At 47.4% G+C, this 24,187-nt stretch overlaps 1 protein-coding gene across 1 annotated transcript in view; it reads right to left on the bottom strand.

Annotated features, from left to right (window-relative positions):
• Positions 1–20,654, bottom strand: part of slc9a5 (solute carrier family 9 member A5) — a 124,564-nt gene extending 103,910 nt beyond the window's left edge. Inside the window, exon 1 of the mRNA XM_041859576.2 lies at positions 19,221–20,654. Coding sequence (XP_041715510.1) covers positions 19,221–19,590 — 370 coding nt within the window. The 5' untranslated portion in view covers positions 19,591–20,654. The remainder of the gene's footprint in view (positions 1–19,220) is intronic.
• Positions 20,655–24,187: the final 3,533 nt, after the last annotated feature.

Below are 24,187 nucleotides of genomic sequence, written 5' to 3'. Positions count from 1 at the left end.
CACATAGAACCCCATTTGTGTGGGCCAGCAGTCCCACTAAGAGGAACAGGTTCATAATGATATTGAGATCCACCACCTCAGTGATATTACTGGTCATTACTGAGGTCTGCTTCTGAATTACACAATACTATTAAGACTAGCACTGCTGTGCGTGTGTGTGTGTGTGTGCGTGTGTACATAAATCAAATTGCCATTTAGGAGACGCTTTCATCCAAAGCGACTTAGTCATGCGTGCATTTTTTTTGTTAACAAATATTGTGTGTGTGTGTGTGTGTGTGTGTGTGAGGTTGTTCACTAATAAGACTATAGCGGGGCAGAAGTAACCAGGCTGCTCCACACCTGGGTAGAGGAGGTTAGTTAGTAAGGCTTATACTGCTGCCTCCTCTAATACACTGATCAGCTCTATACTGCTGCCCCCTCCTCTAATACACTGATCAGCTCTATACTGCTGCCTCCTCCTCTAATACACTGATCAGCTCTATACTGCTGCCTCCTCCTCTAATACACTGATCAGCTCTATACTGCTGCCTCCTCCTCTAATACACTGATCAGCTCTATACTGCTGCCTCCTCCTCTAATACACTGATCAGCTCTATACTGCTGCCTCCTCTAATACACTGATCAGCTCTATACTGCTGCCTCCTCCTCTAATACACTGATCAGCTCTATACTGCTGCCTCCTCTAATACACTGATCAGCTCTATACTGCATTTACATTTTAGTCATTTAGCAGACGCTCTTATCCAGAGCGACTTACAGTTAGTGAATACATTTTTTTTTTTTATACTGGCCCCCCGTGGGAATCGAACCCACAACCCTGGCGTTGTAAACGCCATGCTCTATCAACTGAGCTACATCCCCAACTGAGCTGCCCCCTCCTCTAATACACTGATCAGCTCTATACTCCCTCCTCCTCTAATACACTGATCAGCTCTATACTGCTGCCCCCTCCTCTAATACACTGATCAGCTCTATACTGCTGCCCCCTCCTCTAATACACTGATCAGCTCTATACTGCTGCCTCCTCCTCTAATACACTGATCAGCTCTATACTGCTGCCCCCTCCTCTAATACACTGATCAGCTCTATACTGCTGCCTCCTCCTCTAATACACTGATCAGCTCTATACTGCTGCCCCCTCCTCTAATACACTGATCAGCTCTATACTGCTGCCCCCTCCTCTAATACACTGATCAGCTCTATACTGCTGCCCCCTCCTCTAATACACTGATCAGCTCTATACTGCTGCCCCCTCCTCTAATACACTGATCAGCTCTATACTGCTGCCCCCTCCTCTAATACACTGATCAGCTCTATACTGCTGCCCCCTCTAATACACTGATCAGCTCTATACTGCTGCCTCCTCCTCTAATACACTGATCAGCTCTATACTGCCTCCTCCTCTAATACACTGATCAGCTCTATACTGCTGCCCCCTCCTCTAATACACTGATCAGCTCTATACTGCTGCCCCCTCCTCTAATACACTGATCAGCTCTATACTGCTGCCTCCTCCTCTAATACACTGATCAGCTCTATACTGCTGCCCCCTCCTCTAATACACTGATCAGCTCTATACTGCTGCCTCCTCTAATACACTGATCAGCTCTATACTGCTGCCTCCTCCTCTAATACACTGATCAGCTCTATACTGCTGCCCCCTCCTCTAATACACTGATCAGCTCTATACTGCTGCCTCCTCCTCTAATACACTGATCACCTCTATACTGCTGCCCCCTCCTCTAATACACTGATCAGCTCTATACTGCTGCCCCCTCCTCTAATACACTGATCAGCTCTATACTGCTTCCCCCTCCTCTAATACACTGATCAGCTCTATACTGCCTCCTCCTCTAATACACTGATCAGCTCTATACTGCTGCCCCCTCCTCTAATACACTGATCAGCTCTATACTGCTGCCTCCTCTAATACACTGATCAGCTCTATACTGCTGCCCCCTCCTCTAATACACTGATCAGCTCTATACTGCCTCCTCCTCTAATACACTGATCAGCTCTATACTGCTGCCCCCTTCTCTAATACACTGATCAGCTCTATACTGCTGCCCCCTCCTCTAATACACTGATCAACTCTATACTGCTGCCTCCTCCTCTAATACACTGATCAGCTCTATACTGCTGCCTCCTCTAATACACTGATCAGCTCTATACTGCTGCCCCCTCCTCTAATACACTGATCAGCTCTATACTGCTGCCTCCTCCTCTAATACACTGATCAGCTCTATACTGCTGCCCCCTCCTCTAATAAACTGATCAGCTCTATACTGCTGCCCCCTCCTCTAATACACTGATCAGCTCTATACTGCTGCCCCCTCCTCTAATACACTGATCAGCTCTATACTGCTGCCCCCTCCTCTAATACACTGATCAGCTCTATACTGCTTCCCCCTCTAATACACTGATCAGCTCTATACTGCTGCCTCCTCCTCTAATACACTGATCAGCTCTATACTGCTGCCTCCTCCTCTAATACACTGATCAGCTCTATAATGCTGCTCCCTCCTCTAATACACTGATCAGCTCTATACTGCTGCCCCCTCCTCTAATACACTGATCAGCTCTATACTGCTGCCTCCTCCTCTAATACACTGATCAGCTCTATACTGCTGCCTCCTCCTCTAATACACTGATCAGCTCTATACTGCTGCCCCCTCCTCTAATACACTGATCAGCTCTATACTGCTGCCTCCTCCTCTAATACACTGATCAGCTCTATACTGCTGCCCCCTCCTCTAATACACTGATCAGCTCTATACTGCTGCCTCCTCCTCTAATACACTGATCAGCTCTATACTGCTTCCCCCTTCTCTAATACACTGATCAGCTCTATACTGCTTCCCCCTTCTCTAATACACTGATCAACTCTATACTGCTTCCCCCTTCTCTAATACACTGATCAGCTCTATACTGCTGCCCCCTCCTCTAATACACTGATCAGCTGTATACTGCTGCCTCCTCCTCTAATACACTGATCAGCTCTATACTGCTGCCTCCTCCTCTAATACACTGATCAGCTCTATACTGCTGCCCCCTCCTCTAATACACTGATCAACTCTATACTGCTTCCCCCTTCTCTAATACACTGATCAGCTCTATACTGCTGCCCCCTTCTCTAATACACTGATCAGCTCTATACTACTTCCCCCTTCTCTAATACACTGATCAGCTCTATACTGCTGCCCCCTCCTCTAATACACTGATCAGCTCTATACTGCTGCCCCCTTCTCTAATACACTGATCAGCTCTATACTGCTTCCCCCTTCTCTAATACACTGATCAGCTCTATACTGCTTCCCCCTTCTCTAATACACTGATCAGCTCTATACTGCTTCCCCCTTCTCTAATACACTGATCAGCTCTATACTGCTTCCCCCTTCTCTAATACACTGATCAGCTCTATACTGCTGCCCCCTCCTCTAATACACTGATCAGCTCTATACTGCTGCCTCCTCCTCTAATACACTGATCAGCTCTATACTGCTGCCCCCTCCTCTAATACACTGATCAACTCTATACTGCTTCCCCCTTCTCTAATACACTGATCAGCTCTATACTGCTGCCCCCTTCTCTAATACACTGATCAGCTCTATACTGCTTCCCCCTTCTCTAATACACTGATCAGCTCTATACTGCTGCCCCCTCCTCTAATACACTGATCAGCTCTATACTGCTGCCCCCTTCTCTAATACACTGATCAGCTCTATACTGCTTCCCCCTTCTCTAATACACTGATCAGCTCTATACTGCTGCCTCCTCCTCTAATACACTGATCAGCTCTATACTGCTGCCTCCTCTAATACACTGATCAGCTCTATACTGCTGCCCCCTCTTCTAATACACTGATCAGCTCTATACTGCCCCCTCCTCTAATACACTGATCAGCTCTATACTGCTGCCCCCTCCTCTAATACACTGATCAGCTCTATACTGCCCCCTCCTCTAATACACTGATCAGCTCTATACTGCTGCCTCCTCCTCTAATACACTGATCAGCTCTATACTGCTGCCTCCTCTAATACACTGATCAGCTCTATACTGCTGCCCCCTCCTCTAATACACTGATCAGCTCTATACTGCCCCCTCCTCTAATACACTGATCAACTCTATACTGCTTCCCCCTTCTCTAATACACTGATCAGCTCTATACTGCTGCCCCCTTCTCAAATACACTGATCAGCTCTATACTGCTTCCCCCTTCTCTAATACACTGATCAGCTCTATACTGCTGCCCCCTCCTCTAATACACTGATCAGCTCTATACTGCTGCCCCCTTCTCTAATACACTGATCAGCTCTATACTGCTTCCCCCTTCTCTAATACACTGATCAGCTCTATACTGCTGCCTCCTCCTCTAATACACTGATCAGCTCTATACTGCTGCCTCCTCTAATACACTGATCAGCTCTATACTGCTGCCCCCTTCTCTAATACACTGATCAGCTCTATACTGCTTCCCCCTTCTCTAATACACTGATCAGCTCTATACTGCTGCCCCCTTCTCTAATACACTGATCAGCTCTATACTGCTGCCCCCTTCTCTAATACACTGATCAGCTCTATACTGCTTCCCCCTTCTCTAATACACTGATCAGCTCTATACTGCTTCCCCCTCCTCTAATACACTGATCAGCTCTATACTGCTGCCTCCTCCTCTAATACACTGATCAGCTCTATACTGCTGCCCCCTCCTCTAATACACTGATCAGCTCTATACTGCTGCCCCCTTCTCTAATACACTGATCAGCTCTATACTGCTGCCCTATACTGCTGCCCTATAAGGATGTTAATATGGCTGTGTGGCTACTGTTAGATTACTCCCACCTGGTGTGTGTGTGTGTGTGTGTGTGTGTGTGTGTGTGTGTGTGTGTGTGTGTGTGTGTGTGTTGAGAGTGCGAGAGAGAGAGAGAGATCCATATCCATTTTTACTGGGTTCCACTCATTTAGAACACACACACTTAATGGGACTAAAAAATAGCTCCTCAGGGAACATCAACCTGCAGCTCCTCAGGGAACATCAACCTGCAGCTCCTCAGGGAACATCAACCTGCAGCTCCTCAGGGAACATCAACCTGCAGCTCCTCAGGGAACATCAACCTGCAGCTCCTCAGGGAACATCAACCTGCACCTCCTCAGGGAACATCAACCTGCAGCTCCTCAGGGAACATCAACCTGCAGCTCCACAGGGAACATCAACCTGCAGCTCCTCAGGGAACATCAACCTGCAGCTCCTCAGGGAACATCAACCTGGCTGTGAATGAACTGAAAGACAAAGCAAGGAGGGCTTTCTATGCCATTAAAAATATTCATTAGATTAGACATAACAATTAGGATCTGGCGCCAGATATTCTAATAGCACTATATGGCAGTGAAGTGTGGGGTCTGCTTACAAAGCAAGAATTTGACAAATGGGACATACACCAAACTAAAATCCTGCATGTGGAATACTGTAAGAGAAAAACTCCAAACAACACATGCAGAGCAGAATTAGGCCAATTCCCTCTTCTGATTAATATCCCAAAAAAGAGCCACCAAATTGTATAATCATTGAAAAACAAGTGACCCCCAACCCTACAAATACAAAGCCCTCAACTGCCAAGAGGTGACCATAGAGAAGAGTCCCCTCAGCCAGCTGGTTCTGAGGCTCAATTCACTAACCACTACCAACCCCAAAAAAGCCTCCCTCAGGACAGCACTCAGAATGTGACAACCTAACTGATGAAAAGAAACCTAAATGCTGTGTTTTAGCAGCCAAATGTCTCCTGCCACAACCTGAGGGACAGCCAGCGAGAAGTACGGTGTGAATATTCATATTAACCTATTCGCTGTATTACTATGTGTTGTAATGGCTGTTAACATGAGTACCACTATCATTATTATTGCTTCATTACCAACAGTCTAGTCTAGTCCTGTCTAGTCAGTCTAGTCCTGTCTAGTCAGTCTAGTCCTGTCTAGTCAGTCTAGTCCTGTCTAGTCCTGTCTAGTCAGTCTAGTCCTGTCTAGTCAGTCTAGTCAGTCTAGTCCTGTCTAGTCCTGTCTAGTCCTGTCTAGTCCTGTCTAGTCAGTCTAGTCCTGTCTAGTCAGTCTAGTCCAGTCAGTCTAGTCCTGTCTAGTCCTGTCTAGTCAGTCTAGTCCTGTCTAGTCCTGTCTAGTCCTGTCCTGTCTAGTCCTGGACCATCATCACTATATGTTTACTTTGACAATGGAAGTGTTTACTTTCCTTGTCAATAAAGTATACTGAATTGAACTGAAAGAGAGAGAGAGAGAGAGGGAGCATGCAGTCTTGAACTGAGTTGCATGGCCAGAGGTAGGGAACACAGGGTTGTGTGTTCTCTCTATCCATTCAGGATGGTCTGGTGTGCCCTTAGACTGGCAGCTGGTAGACGGAGGATGGTCTGAATGTAGGGTGGGCTCTTAGACTGGCAGCTGGTAGACTGAGGATGGTCTGAATGTAGGGTGGGCTCTTAGACTGGCAGCTGGTAGACGGAGGATGGTCTGAATGTAGGGTGGGCTCTTAGACTGGCAGCTGGTAGACTGAGGATGGTCTGAATGTAGGGTGGGCTCTTAGACTGGCAGCTGGTAGACTGGGGATGGTCTGAATGTAGGGTGGGCTCTTAGACTGGCAGCTGGTAGACTGGGGATGGTCTGAATGTAGGGTGGGCTCTTAGACTGGCAGCTGGTAGACTAAGTTCTTGGGTTATCTTACTGCCAAAAAAAGAAGATGGGAGGGTGAATCATAAAACTTTAAAATAACCACTGTTAAGAAAGGGTGGAGTTCACACATGAAAAGACAGAAAGAGAGAGAGAGAGAGACAAAGAGAGACAGAGAGACAGAGAGAGGAGCACAGCCAGCCTGTCACAGTCCAACCTATTACCACATGGAAGACAGGCTGTCCTCAGCTCACTCTGCTAACCCCCAGAGAGAATGTTACCTGTTAGCCCATGGAAGACAGGCTGACCACAGCTCACTATGCTAACCCCCAGAGAGACTGTTACCTGTTAGCCCATGGAAGATAGGCTGACCTCAGCTCACTCTGCTAACCCTCAGAGAGACTGTTACCTGTTAGCCCATGGAAGACAGGCTGTCCTCAGCTCACTCTGCTAACCCCCAGAGAGACTGTTACCTGTTAGCCCATGGAAGACATATTGACCTCAGCTCACTCTGCTAACCCCCAGAGAGACTGTTACCTGTTAGCCCATGGAAGACAGGCTGTCCTCAGCTCACTCTGCTAACCCCCAGAGAGACTGTTACCTGTTAGCCCATGGAAGATAGGCTGACCTCAGCTCACTCTGCTAACCCTCAGAGAGACTGTTACCTGTTAGCCCATGGAAGACAGGCTGTCCTCAGCTCACTATGCTAACCCCCAGAGAGAATGTTACCTGTTAGCCCATGGAAGACAGGCTGTCCTCAGCTCACTATGCTAACCCCCAGAGAGAATGTTACCTGTTAGCCCATGGAAGACAGGCTGTCCTCAGCTCACTATGCTAACCCCCAGAGAGACTGTTACCTGTTAGCCCATGGAAGACAGGCTGTCCTCAGCTCACTATGCTAACCTCTAGAGAGACTGTTACCTGTTAGACCATGGAAGACATATTGACCTCAGCTCACTCTGCTAACCCCCAGAGAGACTGTTACCTGTTAGCCCATGGAAGACAGGCTGTCCTCAGCTCACTATGCTAACCCCCAGAGAGACTGTTACCTGTTAGCCCATGGAAGACATATTGACCTCAGCTCACTCTGCTAACCCCCAGAGAGACTGTTACCTGTTAGCCCATGGAAGACATATTGACCTCAGCTCACTCTGCTAACCCCCAGAGAGACTGTTACCTGTTAGCCCATGGAAGACAGGCTGTCCTCAGCTCACTCTGCTAACCCCCAGAGAGACTGTTACCTGTTAGCCCATGGAAGACATATTGACCTCAGCTCACTCTGCTAACCCCCAGAGAGACTGTTACCTGTTAGCCCATGGAAGAAATACTGTCCTCAGCTCACTATGCTAACCCCTAGAGAGAATGTTACCTGTTAGCCCATGGAAGACAGGCTGACCACAGCTCACTATGCTAACCCCCAGAGAGACTGTTACCTGTCAGCCCATGGAAGACAGGCTGTCCTCAGCTCACTATGCTAACCCCCAGAGAGACTGTTACCTGTTAGACCATGGAAGACATATTGACCTCAGCTCACTCTGCTAACCCCCAGAGAGACTGTTACCTGTTAGCCCATGGAAGACAGGCTGACCTCAGCTCACTCTGCTAACCCCCAGAGAGAATGTTACCTGTTAGTTAGCCCATGGAAGAAATATTGACCTCAGCTCACTCTGCTAACCCCCAGAGAGACTGTTAACTGTTAGCCCATGGAAGACAGGCTGTCCTCAGCTCACTATGCTAACCTCCAGAGAGACTGTTGCCTGTTAGCCCATGGAAGACAGGCTGTCCTCAGCTCACTATGCTAAACCCCAGAGAGACTGTTGCCTGTTAGCCCATGGAAGACAGGCTGTCCTCAGCTCACTATGCTAAACCCCAGAGAGAATGTTACCTGTTAGCCCATGGAAGAAAGACTGTCCTCAGCTCACTTTGCTAACCCCCAGAGAGACTGTTACCTGTTAGCCCATGGAAGACAGGCTGTCCTCAGCTCACTATGCTAACCCCCAGAGAGACTGTTACCTGTTAGCCCATGGAAGACAGGCTGACCACAGCTCACTCTGCTAAACCCCAGAGAGACTGTTACCTGTTAGCCCATGGAAGAAATATTGACCTCAGCTCACTCTGCTAACCCCTAGAGAGAATGTTACCTGTTAGCCCATGGAAGAAAGACTGTCCTCAGCTCACTCTGCTAACCCCCAGAGAGACTGTTACCTGTTAGCCCATGGAAGACAGGCTGTCCTCAGCTCACTATGCTAACCCCCAGAGAGACTGTTACCTGTTAGCCCATGGAAGACAGGCTGTCCTCAGCTCACTATGCTAACCTCCAGAGAGACTGTTACCTGTTAGCCCATGGAAGACAGGCTGTCCTCAGCTCACTATGCTAACCCCCAGAGAGACTGTTACCTGTTAGCCCATGGAAGACAGGCTGTCCTCAGCTCACTATGCTAACCCCCAGAGAGACTGTTACCTGTTAGCCCATGGAAGACAGGCTGACCACAGCTCACTCTGCTAAACCCCAGAGAGACTGTTACCTGTTAGCCCATGGAAGAAATATTGACCTCAGCTTACTCTGCTAACCCCTAGAGAGAATGTTACCTGTTAGCCCATGGAAGAAAGACTGTCCTCAGCTCACTCTGCTAACCCCCAGAGAGACTGTTACCTGTTAGCCCATGGAAGACAGGCTGTCCTCAGCTCACTATGCTAACCCCCAGAGAGACTGTTACCTGTTAGCCCATGGAAGACAGGCTGTCCTCAGCTCACTCTGCTAACCCCCAGAGAGACTGTTAACTGTTAGCCCATGGAAGACAGGCTGTCCTCAGCTCACTATGCTAACCCCCAGAGAGACTGTTACCTGTTAGCCCATGGAAGACAGGCTGTCCTCAGCTCACTATGCTAACCCCCAGAGAGACTGTTACCTGTTAGCCCATGGAAGAAAGACTGTCCTCAGCTCACTATGCTAACCCCCAGAGAGACTGTTACCTGTTAGCCCATGGAAGAAAGACTGTCCTCAGCTCACTCTGCTAACCCCCAGAGAGACTGTTACCTGTTAGCCCATGGAAGACAGGCTGTCCCAGCTCACTCTGCTAACCCAGAGAGACTGATTCAGGTACAGGCAGAACAGAGGAAGGCAGAACTACATAATAGAGGAGTCAGTGAGGGCTAATATTAACTATACTGTGTTCTCTCTGTGTTCTCCTTTCTTTGGCAATGTCACTTACTGACTTATCATGCCAATAAAGGAGGAGAGAGAGAAGAGAGAGAGAGAAGATGAAGAGAGAGAGAGAGAGAGAGAGAGAGAGAGAGAAAGATGAAGAGACTGTATTGGAAGTGCAAAGAAAAACTCAAAATAACGCATGTAGAGCAGAATTGGGCCAATACACCCTCCTTATTCAAATAGAAAAAAGAGCCATCAAATTTTACAACCATCTAAAAACAAGTGACCCCAAAACATTCCATCACACAGCTCTACTATGTCAAGAGATGAAACAAGAGAAGAGTCCCCTCAGCCAGCTGGTTCTGAGGCTCAGTTCTCTAACCAAAACCAACCTCATAGAGCCTCAGGACAGCACTCAGAAAATCTGGCCCAACCAAATCATCACAAAGCAAAAAGAAAAATATATCACCTATTGGAAAGACACCACAAAAAATCAAAGTAAACTTCAATGCTATTTGGCTCTAAACAGACAGTACATGGTGGCAGACTATCTGACCACTGTGACTGATAGAAAACTGAGGAAAACACTGACTAGGTACAGACTCAGTGAGCACAGTCTGGCTATAGAGACCGGTCGTCACAGGCAAACCTGGCTGCCCAGAGAGGACAGGCTGTGCTCACTCTGCCCCCGGGGAGAGGTAGAGACAGAGCTGCATTTCCTATTACACTGTGACAAATACTCAGACCTAAGAGAATCTTTCTTTCCCAAAATTATAATTCAGTACAAAGAATTTGAAACTATATATATTTATTGGGTGAAAAGCCTAAATGTGCCACAACCTGAGGGACAGTCAGTGAAAAGTGTAATGTAATGTCAATAATATTTCCCATTTAGTTTTGTTTTGGCTTTCATAGCATGTAATGTGTCATCTCAGTCAGGTTGAGATTGGTCGACTACTATTGCTTTAATGTATTGTTATTCTCATTAATATTGTTGTTGTAGTTGCTGTTAATGGTAATCCCATTTCCACTACTACTATTATTATTGCTGTTGGTCCCACCATTTTTTGTTATATGTATACTTTGACAATGTAAGTAATTTAACTTGCCATGTCAATAAAGTCAATTGAATTGAATTGAATTGAGAGAGAGGGAGAGGGGGGAGAGAGTGAGGGAGAGAGGGGGAGAGGGGGAGAGAAAGTGAAGAGAGAAGATAGAGGGAGAGAGAGTAGAGAGAAGAGAGAACTTATTAGCTGCCCTTCTGAGGTAACTTTGGCAACATGAGGTCAGAATGACATCCAAAAGGTCAAATACCCTGACAACAGTTTCAGAAAATGTCCCAAATGGCACCCTAGTCCCTTTTAGAGTGCACTACTTTTGACCAGGTCCTACGGGGCTCTGGTCAAAAGTAGTGCACTACAAAGTGAACAGGATGCCATTTGGGACGCACTCTAAGCAGCACAGTGGGTGTTGGCAGACAGCACCTCACTGTAGAGAACATCCACCCACACCCTCTGTGTCATTACGTAACGGCTTTATGTAATAAAAGCTGCTATTCAGGAGAGCATCGTACAGGTTACTTCCCAAATGGCACCCAATTCCCTATATAAGGTACTACTTCTGCTTTAAAGTAGTCCGATGTCTCTATGCATTAAAAGCTGGCATTCAGGAGAGCTTAACATAATGTGATTCTGAGGACTCTCTCTCTCTCTCTTTCACTGCTAATCAATAGGCCAGAAGGCTCTCCCCATAACTATCTAATCTGGAGTATTCACACTGCATTCTGAGGCCTGTCTGTCTGTCTGGCTGGCCCCCCAAATGGAATATATCAAATCAAATTTTATTTGCCACATGTGCCGAATACAACAGTCTACGACTAGGGTGGCTGGAGTCTTTGACAATTTTTAGGGCCTTCCTCTGACACCGCCTGGTATAGAGGTCCTGGATGGCAGGAAGCTTGGCCCCAGTGATTTACTGGGATATACGCACTACCCTTTGTAGTGCCTTGCGGTCAGAGACCGAGCAGTTGCCATACCAGGCGGTGATGCAACCAGTCAGGATGCTCTCGATGGTGCAGCTGTAAAACTTTTTGAGGATCTGAGGACTGATCCCAAATCTTTTCAGTCTCCTGAGGGGAAATAGGCTTTGTCGTGCCCTCTTCACGACTGTCTTGATGTGTTTGGACCATGATAGTTTGTTGGTGATGTGGACACCAAGGAACTTGAAGCTCTCAACCTGTTCCACTACAGCCCCGTCGATGAGAATGGGGGCGTGCTTAGTCCTCTTTTTTTTTCCTGTAGTCCACAACCATCTCTTTAATGATGGTGTTGGAGTCGTGCCTGGCCATGCAGTCATGGGTGAACAGGGAGTACAGGAGGGGACTGAGCACACACCCATGTGGGGCCCCCGTGTTGAGGATCAGCGAGGCAGATGTGTTGTTACTTACCCTTACCACCTGGGGGCGGCCCGTCAGGAAGTCCAGGATCCAGTTGCAGAGGGAGGTGTTTAGTCCCAGGGTCCTTAGCTTAGTGATGACCTTTGAGGGCACTATGGTGTTGAACGCTGAGCTGTAGTCAATGAATAGCATTCTCACGTAGGTGTTCCTCTTGTCCAGGTGGGAAAGGGCAGTGTAGAGTGCAATAGAGATTGCATCATCTGTGGATCTGTTGGGGTGGTATGCAAATTGGAGTGGGTCTAGGGTTTCTGGGATAATGGTGTTGATGTGAGCCATTACCAGCCTTTCAAAGCACTTCATGGCTACAGACGTGAGTGCTACGGGTCGGTAGTCATTTAGGCAGGTTATCTTAGTGTTCTTGGGCACAGGGACTATGGTGGTCTGCTTGAAACATGTTGGTATTACAGACTCAGTCAGGGACATGTTGAAAATGTCAGTGGAGACACTTGCCAGTTGGTCAGCGCATGCTCGGAGTACACGTCCTGGTAATCCGTCTGGCCCTGTGGCCTTGTGAATGTTGACCTGCTTAAAAGTTTTACTCACATCGGCTACGGAGAGCGTGATCACATAGTCATCTGGAACAGCTGATGCTCTCATGCATGCTTCAGTGTTGCTTGCCTCGAAGCGAGCATAGAAGTGATTTAGCTCAGCTGGTAGGTTTGTGTCACTGGGCAGCTTGCGGCTGTGCTTCCCTTTGTAGTCTGTAATAGTTTTCAAGCCCTGCCACATCCGACGAGCGTCAGAGCCGGTGTAGTACGATTCAATCTTAGTCCTGTATTGACTCTTTGCCTGTTTGATGGTTCGTCGGAGGGCATAGCGGGATTTCTTATAAGCGTCCGGGTTTGTTTCGCAACAAAGCCTCCTTCACTCATGCTGCCAAACATGCCCTCGTAAAACTGACTATCCTACCAATCCTTGACTTCGGTGATGTCATTTACAAAATAGCCTCCAACACTCTACTCAGCAAATTGGATGTAGTCTATCACAGTGCCATCCGTTTTGTCTCCAAAGCCCCATACACTACCCACCACTGTGACCTGTACGCTCTTGTTGGCTGGTCCTCACTACATGTTCGTCGTCAAACCCACTGGCTCCAGGCCATCTATAAATCACTGCTAGGCAAATCCCCGCCTTATCTTAGCTCATTGGTCACCATAGCAACACCCACCTGTAGTATGCGCTCCAGCAGGTATATCTCACTGGTCATCCCCAAAGCCAACACCTCCTTTGGCCGCCATTCCTTCCAGTTCTCTGCTGCCAATGACTGGAACGAATTGCAAAAATCTCTGAAGCTGGAGACTCTTAACTCCCTCACTAACTTTAAGCATCAGTTGTCAGAGCACCTTACCGATCACTGCACCTGTACACAGCCCATCTGAAATTAGCCCACCCAACTACCTCATCCCTATATTGTTATTTATTTTGCTCTTTTTCACCCCAGTATCTCTATTTGCACATAATCTCTTGCACATCTAGCATTCCAGTGTTAATACTAATTGTAATTATTGTGCACTATGGCCTATTTATTGCCTTACCTCCATAACTTGCTACATTTGCACACACTGTATATAGATTTTCTGTTGTATTTTTTGACTTTATGTTTTTTTACCCCATATGTAACTCTGTGTTGTTTTTATCGCACTGCTTTGCTTTATCTTGGCCAGGTCGCAGTTGTAAATGAGAACTTGTTCTCAACTGGCTTACCTGGTTAAATAAAGGTGAAATAAAACAAAAATAAATAGAGTCCCGCTCCTTGAAAGCGGCAGCTCTACCCTTTAGCTCAGTGTGGATGTTGCCTGTAATCTATGGCTTCTGGTTGGGGTATGTACGTACGGTCAATGTGGGGACGACGTCATCGATGCACTTATTGATGAAGCCAGTGACTGATGTGGCGTACTCCTCAATGCCATCGGAAGAATCCCGGAACATGTTCCAGTCTGTGCTAGCACAACAGTCCTGTAGCTTAGCATCCGCATCATCTGACCACTTCTTTACAGAGTCACTGGTGCTTCCTGCTTTAGTTTTTGCTTATAAGCAGGAATCAGGAGGATAGAATTATGGTCAGATTTGCCAAATGGAGGGTGAGGGAGCGCTTTGTACGCATCTCTGTGTGTGGCGTAAAGGTGGTCTAGAGTTGTTTTTCCTCTGGTTGCACATTTAACATGCTGGTAGAACTGATTTAAGTTTCCCTGCATTAAAGTCCCCGGCCACTAGGGGCGCCGCCTCTGGATGAGCATTTTCCTGTTTACTTATGGCCTTATACAGCTCATTGAGTGCAATCTTTAATGCCAGCATCGGTTTGTGGTAAATAAACAGCTACGAAAAATATAGATAAAAATGCACCAGCTGTTGTTTACAAATATACACAGACCGCCACCCCTTGTCTTACCGGAGTCAGCCGTTCGATCCGGCCGATGTAGCGTACCCGCCAGCTGTATGTTTACATTTACATTTTAGTCATTTAGCAGACGCTCTTATCCAGAGCGACTTACAGGAGCAATTAGGGTTAAGTGCCTTGCTCAAGGGCACATCAACAGATCTTTCACCTAGTCGGCTCGGGGATTAGAACCAGCGACCTTTCGGTTACTGGCACAACGCTCTTAACCACTAAGCTATCTACCTGTTGTCCATGTCGTCGTTCAGCCACGACTCGGTGAAACATAAGATATTACAGTTTTAATGTCCCGTTGGTAGGATAACCGTAATCTTAGGTCGTCCAATTTATTTTCCAATGATTGAACATTGGCTAATAGGATTGATGGAAGAGGCAGTTTACTCGCTCGCCGTCGGATCCTTACAAGGCACCCCGACCTACGTCCACGATATCTCTGTCTCTTCCTCATGCAAATGACGGGGATTTGGGCCTTGTCGGGTGTCTGTAGAATATCCTTCGCGTCCGACTCGTTGAAGCAAAAATCTTCATCCAATACGAGGTGAGTAATCGCTGTCCTGATATCCAGAAGCTCTTTTTGGTCATAAGAGACGGTGGCAGAAACATTATGTACAGAATAAATTACAAATAACGCAAAAAAAACCCACACATAATAGTACAATTGCCCTACATATATGCCCCAAATGACCCTATGGCCCCTGGTCTAAAGTAGTGCACTATAAAGGGACTAGGGTGCCATTTGGAGAGAGAGACAGTCTCTGCTGCTGAAATAGATGTAGATAGTAGAAAGACATTCGCCTGAAGCACATCTCTGCTTCTCAGAGCTTCTGTACAGAGAGTGAGTGGGCTGGTGAAACACACACACACACACACACACACACACCCGTCATATCCACACACACACACACACACCCCCGTCATATCCACACACACACACACACACACACACACACACACACCGTCATATCCACCCACACACACACACACACACACACACAAGCTCTGCCAGCCTCTGATAAACAGCATGTCTAATGGAGTGAAATAAATAAATTAAAACTGTAATCAAACAGCTAGTCCTGTCTTAACCCAAAGAAACAGCTAGTCCTGTCTTAACCCAGAGAAACAGCTAGTCCTGTCTTAACCCAGAGAAACAGCTAGTCCTGTCTTAACCCAAAGAAACAGCGAGTCCTGTCTTAACCCAAAGAAACAGCTAGTCCTGTCTTAACCCAGAGAAACAGCTAGTCCTGTCTTAACCCAAAGAAAAAGGTAGTCCTGTCTTAACCCAGAGAAACAGCTAGTCCTGTCTTAACCCAGAGAAACAGCTAGTCCTGTCTTAACCTAGAGAAACAGCTAGTCCTGTCTTAACCCAGAGAAACAGCTAGTCCTGTTTTAACCCAGAGGAATGAGAGAAAGAGAGAAATAGAAGTTACAGTGAGATAGAGGGAGGGAGAAACACTGCAGGGAGAGGGAGGGAGAAACACTGCAGGGAGAGAGAGGGAGAGTTCCAGACTGCTCGGCTGCATTGAACAGACTGGAGGACATTGTGTAAGTGACAGAGAGAGAGAGGTGACATATTGAAGGAGCTGCTAGTCCCATTGAGTATCATTGGCTGTGTCAGGCAGCTAAACTGAACAAAACAACAACACATAGTAGGGACAGTCAGACAGATGGGGACAGTCTGATCAATTCAATACTTACTTAATGTTTTAGCACCTGCATGTGATGTCAGTAAGTCTCTCTCTCTCTCTCTCTCTCTCTCTCTCTCTCGCTCTCTCTCTCTCTCTCTCTCTCTCTGTAATCTGTCACCGTGTCATAAGAAGCGAGTCCACAGAGAGTCCAATAGCTAGACAGTGAGTCAGAGTCAACCCAACATGCCGCTGGACCTCAGTGAGTCGTGAGAATGTGTGTGTGTGGGGGGGGGGTTCCATGACTCTCTCTAGGAAAGGTGCTTTCTGGGGCTGGGAGCGCACTGTGCCTTGAAGGAGGGTGAAGGTTTCTGGGGCTGGGAGTGCACTGTGCCTTGAAGGAGGGTGAAGGTTTCTGGGACAGGGAGTGCACTGTGCCGTGAAGGAGGGTGAAGGTTTCTGGGGCTGGGAGCGCACTGTGCCTTGAAGGAGGGTGAAGGTTTCTGGGGCTGGGAGCGCACTGTGCCGTGAAGGAGGGTGAAGGTTTCTGGGACAGGGAGCGCACTGTGCCGTGAAGGAGGGTGAAGGTTTCTGGGGCAGGGAGCGCACTGTGCCGTGAAGGAGGGTGAAGGTTTCTGGGACAGGGAGCGCACTGTGCCTTGAAGGAGGGTGAAGGTTTCTGGGACAGGGAGCGCACTGTGCCGTGAAGGAGGGTGAAGGTTTCTGTGGCAGGGAGCGCACTGTGCCGTGAAGGAGGGTGAAGGTTTCTGGGACAGGGAGCGCACTGTGCCGTGAAGGAGGGTGAAGGTTTCTGGGCAGGGAGCGCACTGTGCCGTGAAGGAGGGTGAAGGTTTCTGTGGCAGGGAGCGCACTGTGCTGTGAAGGAGGGTGAAGGTTTCTGTGGCAGGGAGCGCACTGTGCCTTGAAGGAGGGTGAAGGTTTCTGGGACAGGGAGCGCACTGTGCCGTGAAGGAGGGTGAAGGTTTCTGTGGCAGGGAGCGCACTGTGCCGTGAAGGAGGGTGAAGGTTTCTGGGGCAGGGAGCGCACTGTGCTGTGAAGGAGGGTGAAGGTTTCTGGGGCTGGGAGCGCACTGTGCTGTGAAGAAGGATGAAGGTTTCTAGCGCAGAGAGCGCACTGTGCCGTGAAGGAGGGGGAAGGTTTCTGGGGCTGGGAGCGCACTGTGCTGTGAAGAAGGATGAAGGTTTCTAGCGCAGAGAGCGCACTGTGCTGTGAAGGAGGGTGAAAGTAAGGTTTCTGGGGCAGGGAGCGCACTGTGCCGTGAAGGAGGATGAAGGTTTCTGGGGCTGGGAGCACACTGTGCCGTGAAGAAGGGTGAAAATAAGGTTTCTGGGGCAGGGAGCGCACTGTGCCGTGAAAGAGGAGGAAGGTTTCTGGGGCAGGGAGCACACTGTGCTGTGAAGTAGGGTGAAGGTAAGGTTTCTGGGGCAGGGAGCGCACTGTGCCGTGAAGGAGGGCGAAGGTTTCTGGGGCAGGGAGCACACTGTGCCGTGAAGGAGGGTGATGGTTTCTGGGGCAGGGAGCACACTGTGCCGTGAAGGAGGGTGAAGGTTTCTGGGGCAGGGAGCACACTGTGCTGTGAAGGAGGGTGAAGAGTTTCTGGGGCAGGGAGCCTCCTTGCACTGTGCCGTGAAGGAGGGTGAAGGTTTCTGGGGCAGGGAGCACACTGTGCCGTGAAGGAGGGTGAAGGTTTCTGGGGCAGGGAGCACACTGTGCTGTGAAGGAGGGTGAAGGTGAAGGTTTCTGGGGCAGGGAGCGCACTGTGCCGTGAAGGAGGGTGAAGGTTTCTGGGGCAGGGAGCACACTGTGCCGTGAAGGAGGGTGAAGGTTTCTGGGGCAGGGAGCACACTGTGCCGTGAAGGAGGGTGAAGGTTTCTGGGGCAGGGAGCACACTCTGCCGTGAAGGAGGGTGAAGGTTTCTGGGGCAGGGAGCACACTGTGCCGTGAAGGAGGGTGAAGATTTCTGGGGCAGGGAGCGCACTGTGCTGTGAAGAAGGGTGAAGATTTCTGGGGCAGGGAGCACACTGTGCCGTGAAGGAGGGTGAAGATTTCTGGGGCAGGGAGCACACTGTGCTGTGAAGAAGGGTGAAGATTTCTGGGGCAGGGAGCGCACTGTGCCGTGAAGAAGGGTGAAGATTTCTGGGGCAGGGAGCGCACTGTGCCGTGAAGGAGGGTGAAGGTTTCTGGGACAGGGAGCACACTGTGCCGTGAAGAAGGGTGAAGGTTTCTGGGGCAGGGAGCGCACTGTGCCGTGAAGAAGGGTGAAGGTTTCTGGGGCAGGGAGCGCACTGTGCCGTGAAGAAGGGTGAAGGTTTCTGGGGCAGGGAGCACACTGTGCCGTGAAGGAGGGTGAAGGTTTCTGGGACAGGGAGCGCACTGTGCCTTGAAGGAGAATGAAGAGTTCAAAGGAGAAAGAGTATGACAGAAATAAAAAGAAGTTATGTTTGAAAATAAATAGTTCCTTAAGAGCTGTACAGCTTGGCTCAGAGGTCTGAAGCAGAATAGTTTCCCCCAAGTCAATGACAGGCATATTGTCATTATTGATCATCTACAGTAGTAGCATACTGAATGACCTCTCTGTAGCAGGTGCTTGCAGAAGTGAAGGATAAGTAGCCGGTATATACCTAGCAGACCATCTAGAACTATCCATGATTTGATTGTAATAGGACTGGTTCTTCTCTTTTCTTTAGCTGGACATTCCTGTTACATTTAACTACATGGTTCAATTGTTCAAGATAGTCAAATAGGCTAAATCCCAGAATATATGGCAACCCTGCATGCGTAATAGTCCTATTTATAGGCTTTGCTAAAGTACCTTTTATAGACTGCAGATATCACACAGACTAAATGGTTGCTTGGTAACTAGGTTATATGCCAGTAGATTCAGAGAATAAGGTCAGATGTCCACTTACGGATTTTCGCGACACTGGCCACAAGGATCCATATAGCGATAATGTAAGGCGTCTGGACGTAGCTCCATTCCCACTGCACCATCTGGAACCCCCCACTGTGGCCGTGCGACTCGCTGCCGTCCTCCGTGGTCGCGGACGGTCCCTCGGCGGACCGGGCCAAGGCAATGCCCGGCGAGGCATACTCCTCCTGGGGCTGGACCTGGAAGCGGTCTAGGGAGGAGGTCGGAGAAGCGGGTAGTGACGGACCGGGTATTCCACCGCTACGGAGACCCAGCTCTGGATGAAGCGACGCCTCAGTCGCGGGGAGGTCAGTCGCAGCTTTACCGACTGCCGACAGCAGAAGGAGCACAGGCACACCGAAGAGGAGCATCTTCCCGTTACACTCACTCAGCCTCGCGTCATCTTCTGTTCCCCTTTTATACACGCCATCAAGGGGAGTACCGGAGGTAAGATAGGTAGGATACGACGTAAGTGACGATACCTGTCACCCGTTTACAATATCAACAACACCACTCTCATTAACGGGTATGCTATCGTAACCCAGTCGAGGCTCTACCGGCTGGCATAGCCTATCTTGGCACGTGACCCAAACTCTCTAAGGACCGCTAGGATTTTTTTTCACCAGTTAAAGAGCCATCACATGCGCACGGACCACAGCAGTGTGCAGGTCTAAAGAGCTGTCAATGGATTGTTTTTTAAAGACTACTACTCCTCACTGTAGCATTCTGTGAAAGACTCCAACTCTTCACTGTAGAATTCTGTAAAAGACTACAACTCCTCACTGTAGCATTCTGTGAAGGACTACAACTCCTCACTGTAGAATTCTGTGAAAGACTACAACTCCTCACTGTAGCATTCTGTGAAAGACTACAACTCCTCACTGTAGCATTATGTGAAAGACTACAACTCCTCACTGTAGAATTCTGTGAAAGACTACAACTGCTCACTGTAGCATTCTGTGAAAGACTCCAACTCCTCACTGTAGAATTCTGTGAAAGACTACAACTCCTCACTGTAGAATTCTGTAAAAGACTACTACTCCTCACTGTAGAATTCTGTAAAAGACTACAACTCCTCACTGTAGAATTCTGTGAAAGACTACAACTCCTCACTGTAGAATTCTGTGAAAGACTACAACTCCTCACTGTAGCATTCTGTGAAAGACTACAACTCCTCACTGTAGCATTCTGTGAAAGACTACAACTCCTCACTGTAGAATTCTGTGAAAGACTACAACTCCTCACTGTAGCATTCTGTGAAAGACTACAACTCCTCACTGTAGAATTCTGTGAAAGACTACTACTCCTCACTGTAGTATTCTGTGAAAGACTTACAACTCCTCACTGTAGCATTCTGTGAAAGTTTGAGACAGTTTACTCCTAGGTTAAGTAACCCACACAATCTGAGTGAAAGAATGACATTGGTACAGTAGACTATATACAGTGGGGAAAAAAAGTATTTAGTCAGCCACCAATTGTGCAAGTTCTCCCACTTAAAAAGATGAGAGAGGCCTGTAATTTTCATCATAGGTACACGTCAACTATGACAGACAAAATGAGAAAAAAAAATCCAGAAAATCACATTGTAGGATTTTTAATGAATTTATTTGCAAATTATGGTGGAAAATAAGTATTTGGTCAATAACAAAAGTTTCTCAATACTTTGTTATATACCCTTTGTTGGCAATGACACAGGTCAAACGTTTTCTGTAAGTCTTCACAAGGTTTTCACACACTGTTGCTGGTATTTTGGCCCATTCCTCCATGGAGATCTCCTCTAGAGCAGTGATGTTTTGGGGCTGTCGCTGGGCAACACGGACTTTCAACTCCCTCCAAAGATTTTCTATGGGGTTGAGATCTGGAGACTCCAGGACCTTGAAATGCTTCTTACAAAGCCACTCCTTCGTTGCCCGGGTGGTGTGTTTGGGATCATTGTCATGCTGAAAGACCCAGCCACGTTTCATCTTCAATGCCCTTGCTGATGGAAGGAGGTTTTCACTCAAAATCTCACGATACATGGCCCCATTCATTCTTTCCTTTACACGGATCAGTCGTCCTGGTCCCTTTGCAGAAAAACAGCCCCAAAGTATGATGTTTTCACTCCCATGCTTCACAGTAGGTATGGTGTTCTTTGGATGCAACTCAGCATTCTTTGTTCTCCAAACACGACGAGTTGAGTTTTTACCAAAAAGTTATATTTTGGTTTCATCTGACCATATGACATTCTCCCAATCCTCTTCTGGATGCACTCTAGCAAACTTCAGACGGGCCTGGACATGTACTGGCTTAAGCAGGGGGACACGTCTAGCACTGCAGGATTTGATTCCCTGGCGGCGTAGTGTGTTACTGATGGTAGGCTTTGTTACTTTGGTCCCAGCTCTCTGCAGGTCATTCACTAGGTCCCCCCGTGTGGTACTGGGATTTTTGCTCACCGTTCTTGTGATCATTTTGACCCCACGGGGTGAGATCTTGCGTGGAGCCCCAGATCGAGGGAGATTATCAGTGGTCTTGTATGTCTTCCATTTCCTAATAATTGCTCCCACAGCTGATTTCTTCAAACCAAGCTGCTTACCTATTGCAGATTCAGTCTTCCCAGCCTGGTGCAGGTCTACAATTTTGTTTCTGGTGTCCTTTGACAGCTCTTTGGTCTTGGCCATAATGGAGTTTGGAGTGTGACTGTTTGAGGTTGTGGACAGGTGTCTTTTATACTGATAACAAGTTCAAACAGGTGCCATTAATACAGGTAACGAGTGGAGGACAGAGGAGCCTCTTAAAGAAGAAGTTACAGGTCTGTGAGAGCCAGAAATCTTGCTTGTTTGTAGGTGACCAAATACTTATTTTCCACCATAATTTGCAAATAAATTCATTAAAAATCCTACAATGTGATTTTCTGGATTTTCTTTTCTCAATTTGTCTGTCATAGTTGACGTGTACCTATGATGAAAATTACAGGCCTCTCTCATCTTTTTAAGTGGGAGAACTTGCACAATTGGTGGCTGACTAAATACTTTTTCCCCCCACTGTATATGCCTGAAGATTTGTTTTATTCGGTTTGGAACATAAATGATGATAGTGGTAGTACTGTGTGTGTGGACCATTCAAATAACATTTCAAATGAGCCGTTATTACAACCATTGTTCATTCAATTACAGTTTGTTCTCACTCCCCGTGTCCCCACAGACACACAAATGGTCTCGTAATACGGCCATCCTGTCTTTTTCACGAGTAGCAATCATCTTCAGATAGATTGTACCAATAGAAAGTCACTTTCATTCTCTGTTAAAAAACGGGGCATTTTAACTGCAGCAGAACACGGTGTCATAAAATAAAGACAAACGTTCTCTCTCCTAGAAGGTTCAAATCATTTCAAACAGCGTTAAATGACCACAAAGCATTCACCCAGGAGGAAAGGGGAGTGTGTATGTTTTGCCTATGTGCCTCAGAATAGTGAAAGAAGTGGGGTGTGTTTAAAAATGGCACCCTATTCCCTACATAGTGCAGTACTTTTGAACAGATCCCTATGGGCCCTAGTCAAAAGTGGTGTACTGTATAGGGTGCCAGGGCTCTGGTCAAAGTCGTGCACTATATAGGGAATAGGGTGCCAGGGCTCTGGTCAAAGTCGTGCACTATATAGGGAATAGGGTGCCATTCTCTGGTCTAAAGTAGTGCACTATATAGGGAATAGGGTGCCATTCTCTGGTCTAAAGTAGTGCACTATATAGGGAATAGGGTGCCATTTGGGACACAGCCGTAGAGTACACACATCTACAGGAAACATTGACGGCGAAAACATGCAGTATCAACTAGAACAACTGAAACATACTTCATACACACAACTCAATACAGACAGGTATACACGACTCTACTCAATACAGACAGGTATACACGACTCTACTCAATACAGACAGGTATACGCGACTCTACTCAATACAGACAGGTATACGCGACTCTACTCAATACAGACAGGTATACGCGACTCTACTCAATACAGACAGGTATACGCGACTCTACTCAATACAGACAGGTATACGCGACTCTACTCAATACAGACAGGTATACGCGACTCTACTCAATACAGACAGGTATACGCGACTCTACTCAATACAGACAGGTATACGCGACTCTACTCAATACAGACAGGTATACGCGACTCTACTCAATACAGACAGGTATACGCGACTCTACTCAATACAGACAGGTATACGCGACTCTACTCAATACAGACAGGTATACGCGACTCTACTCAATACAGACAGGTATACACGACTCTACTCAATACAGACAGGTATACACGACTCTACTCAATACAGACAGGTATACACGACTCTACTCAATACAGACAGGTATACACGACTCTACTCAATACAGACAGGTATACACGACTCTACTCAATACAGACAGGTATACACGACTCTACTCAATACAGACAGGTATACACGACTCTACTCAATACAGACAGGTATACACGACTCTACTCAATACAGACAGGTATACGCGACTCTACTCAATACAGACAGGTATACGCGACTCTACTCAATACAGACAGGTATACGCGACTCTACTCAATACAGACAGGTATACGCGACTCTACTCAATACAGACAGGTATACACGACTCTACTCAATACAGACAGGTATACGCGACTCTACTCAATACAGACAGGTATACACGACTCTACTCAATACAGACAGGTATACACGACTCTACTCAATACAGACAGGTATACACGACTCTACTCAATACAGACAGGTATACACGACTCTACTCAATACAACTAATGGGAATGAACACGTAATAAGCAATATTGAAAATCATGACAACGTATATCCTTGCTATTGTATCATACCCACCTCTCAGTGCAAATAGGCAAATCTCTTTATTATGTACATATCATAGTCAGACATATAATAGCTTCCTTCCAAAACTCTGTCCTTAAATGAATGCATTTCAAAAGAGACTGTATGGATA

Source organism: Coregonus clupeaformis, chromosome 32 (genome assembly GCF_020615455.1).
Source record: "Coregonus clupeaformis isolate EN_2021a chromosome 32, ASM2061545v1, whole genome shotgun sequence".
Taxonomy (NCBI): Eukaryota; Metazoa; Chordata; class Actinopteri; order Salmoniformes; family Salmonidae; genus Coregonus; species Coregonus clupeaformis.
The sequence above is the reverse complement of the archived record's forward strand: the minus strand, read 5'-3'. Positions and strand labels throughout refer to the sequence as shown.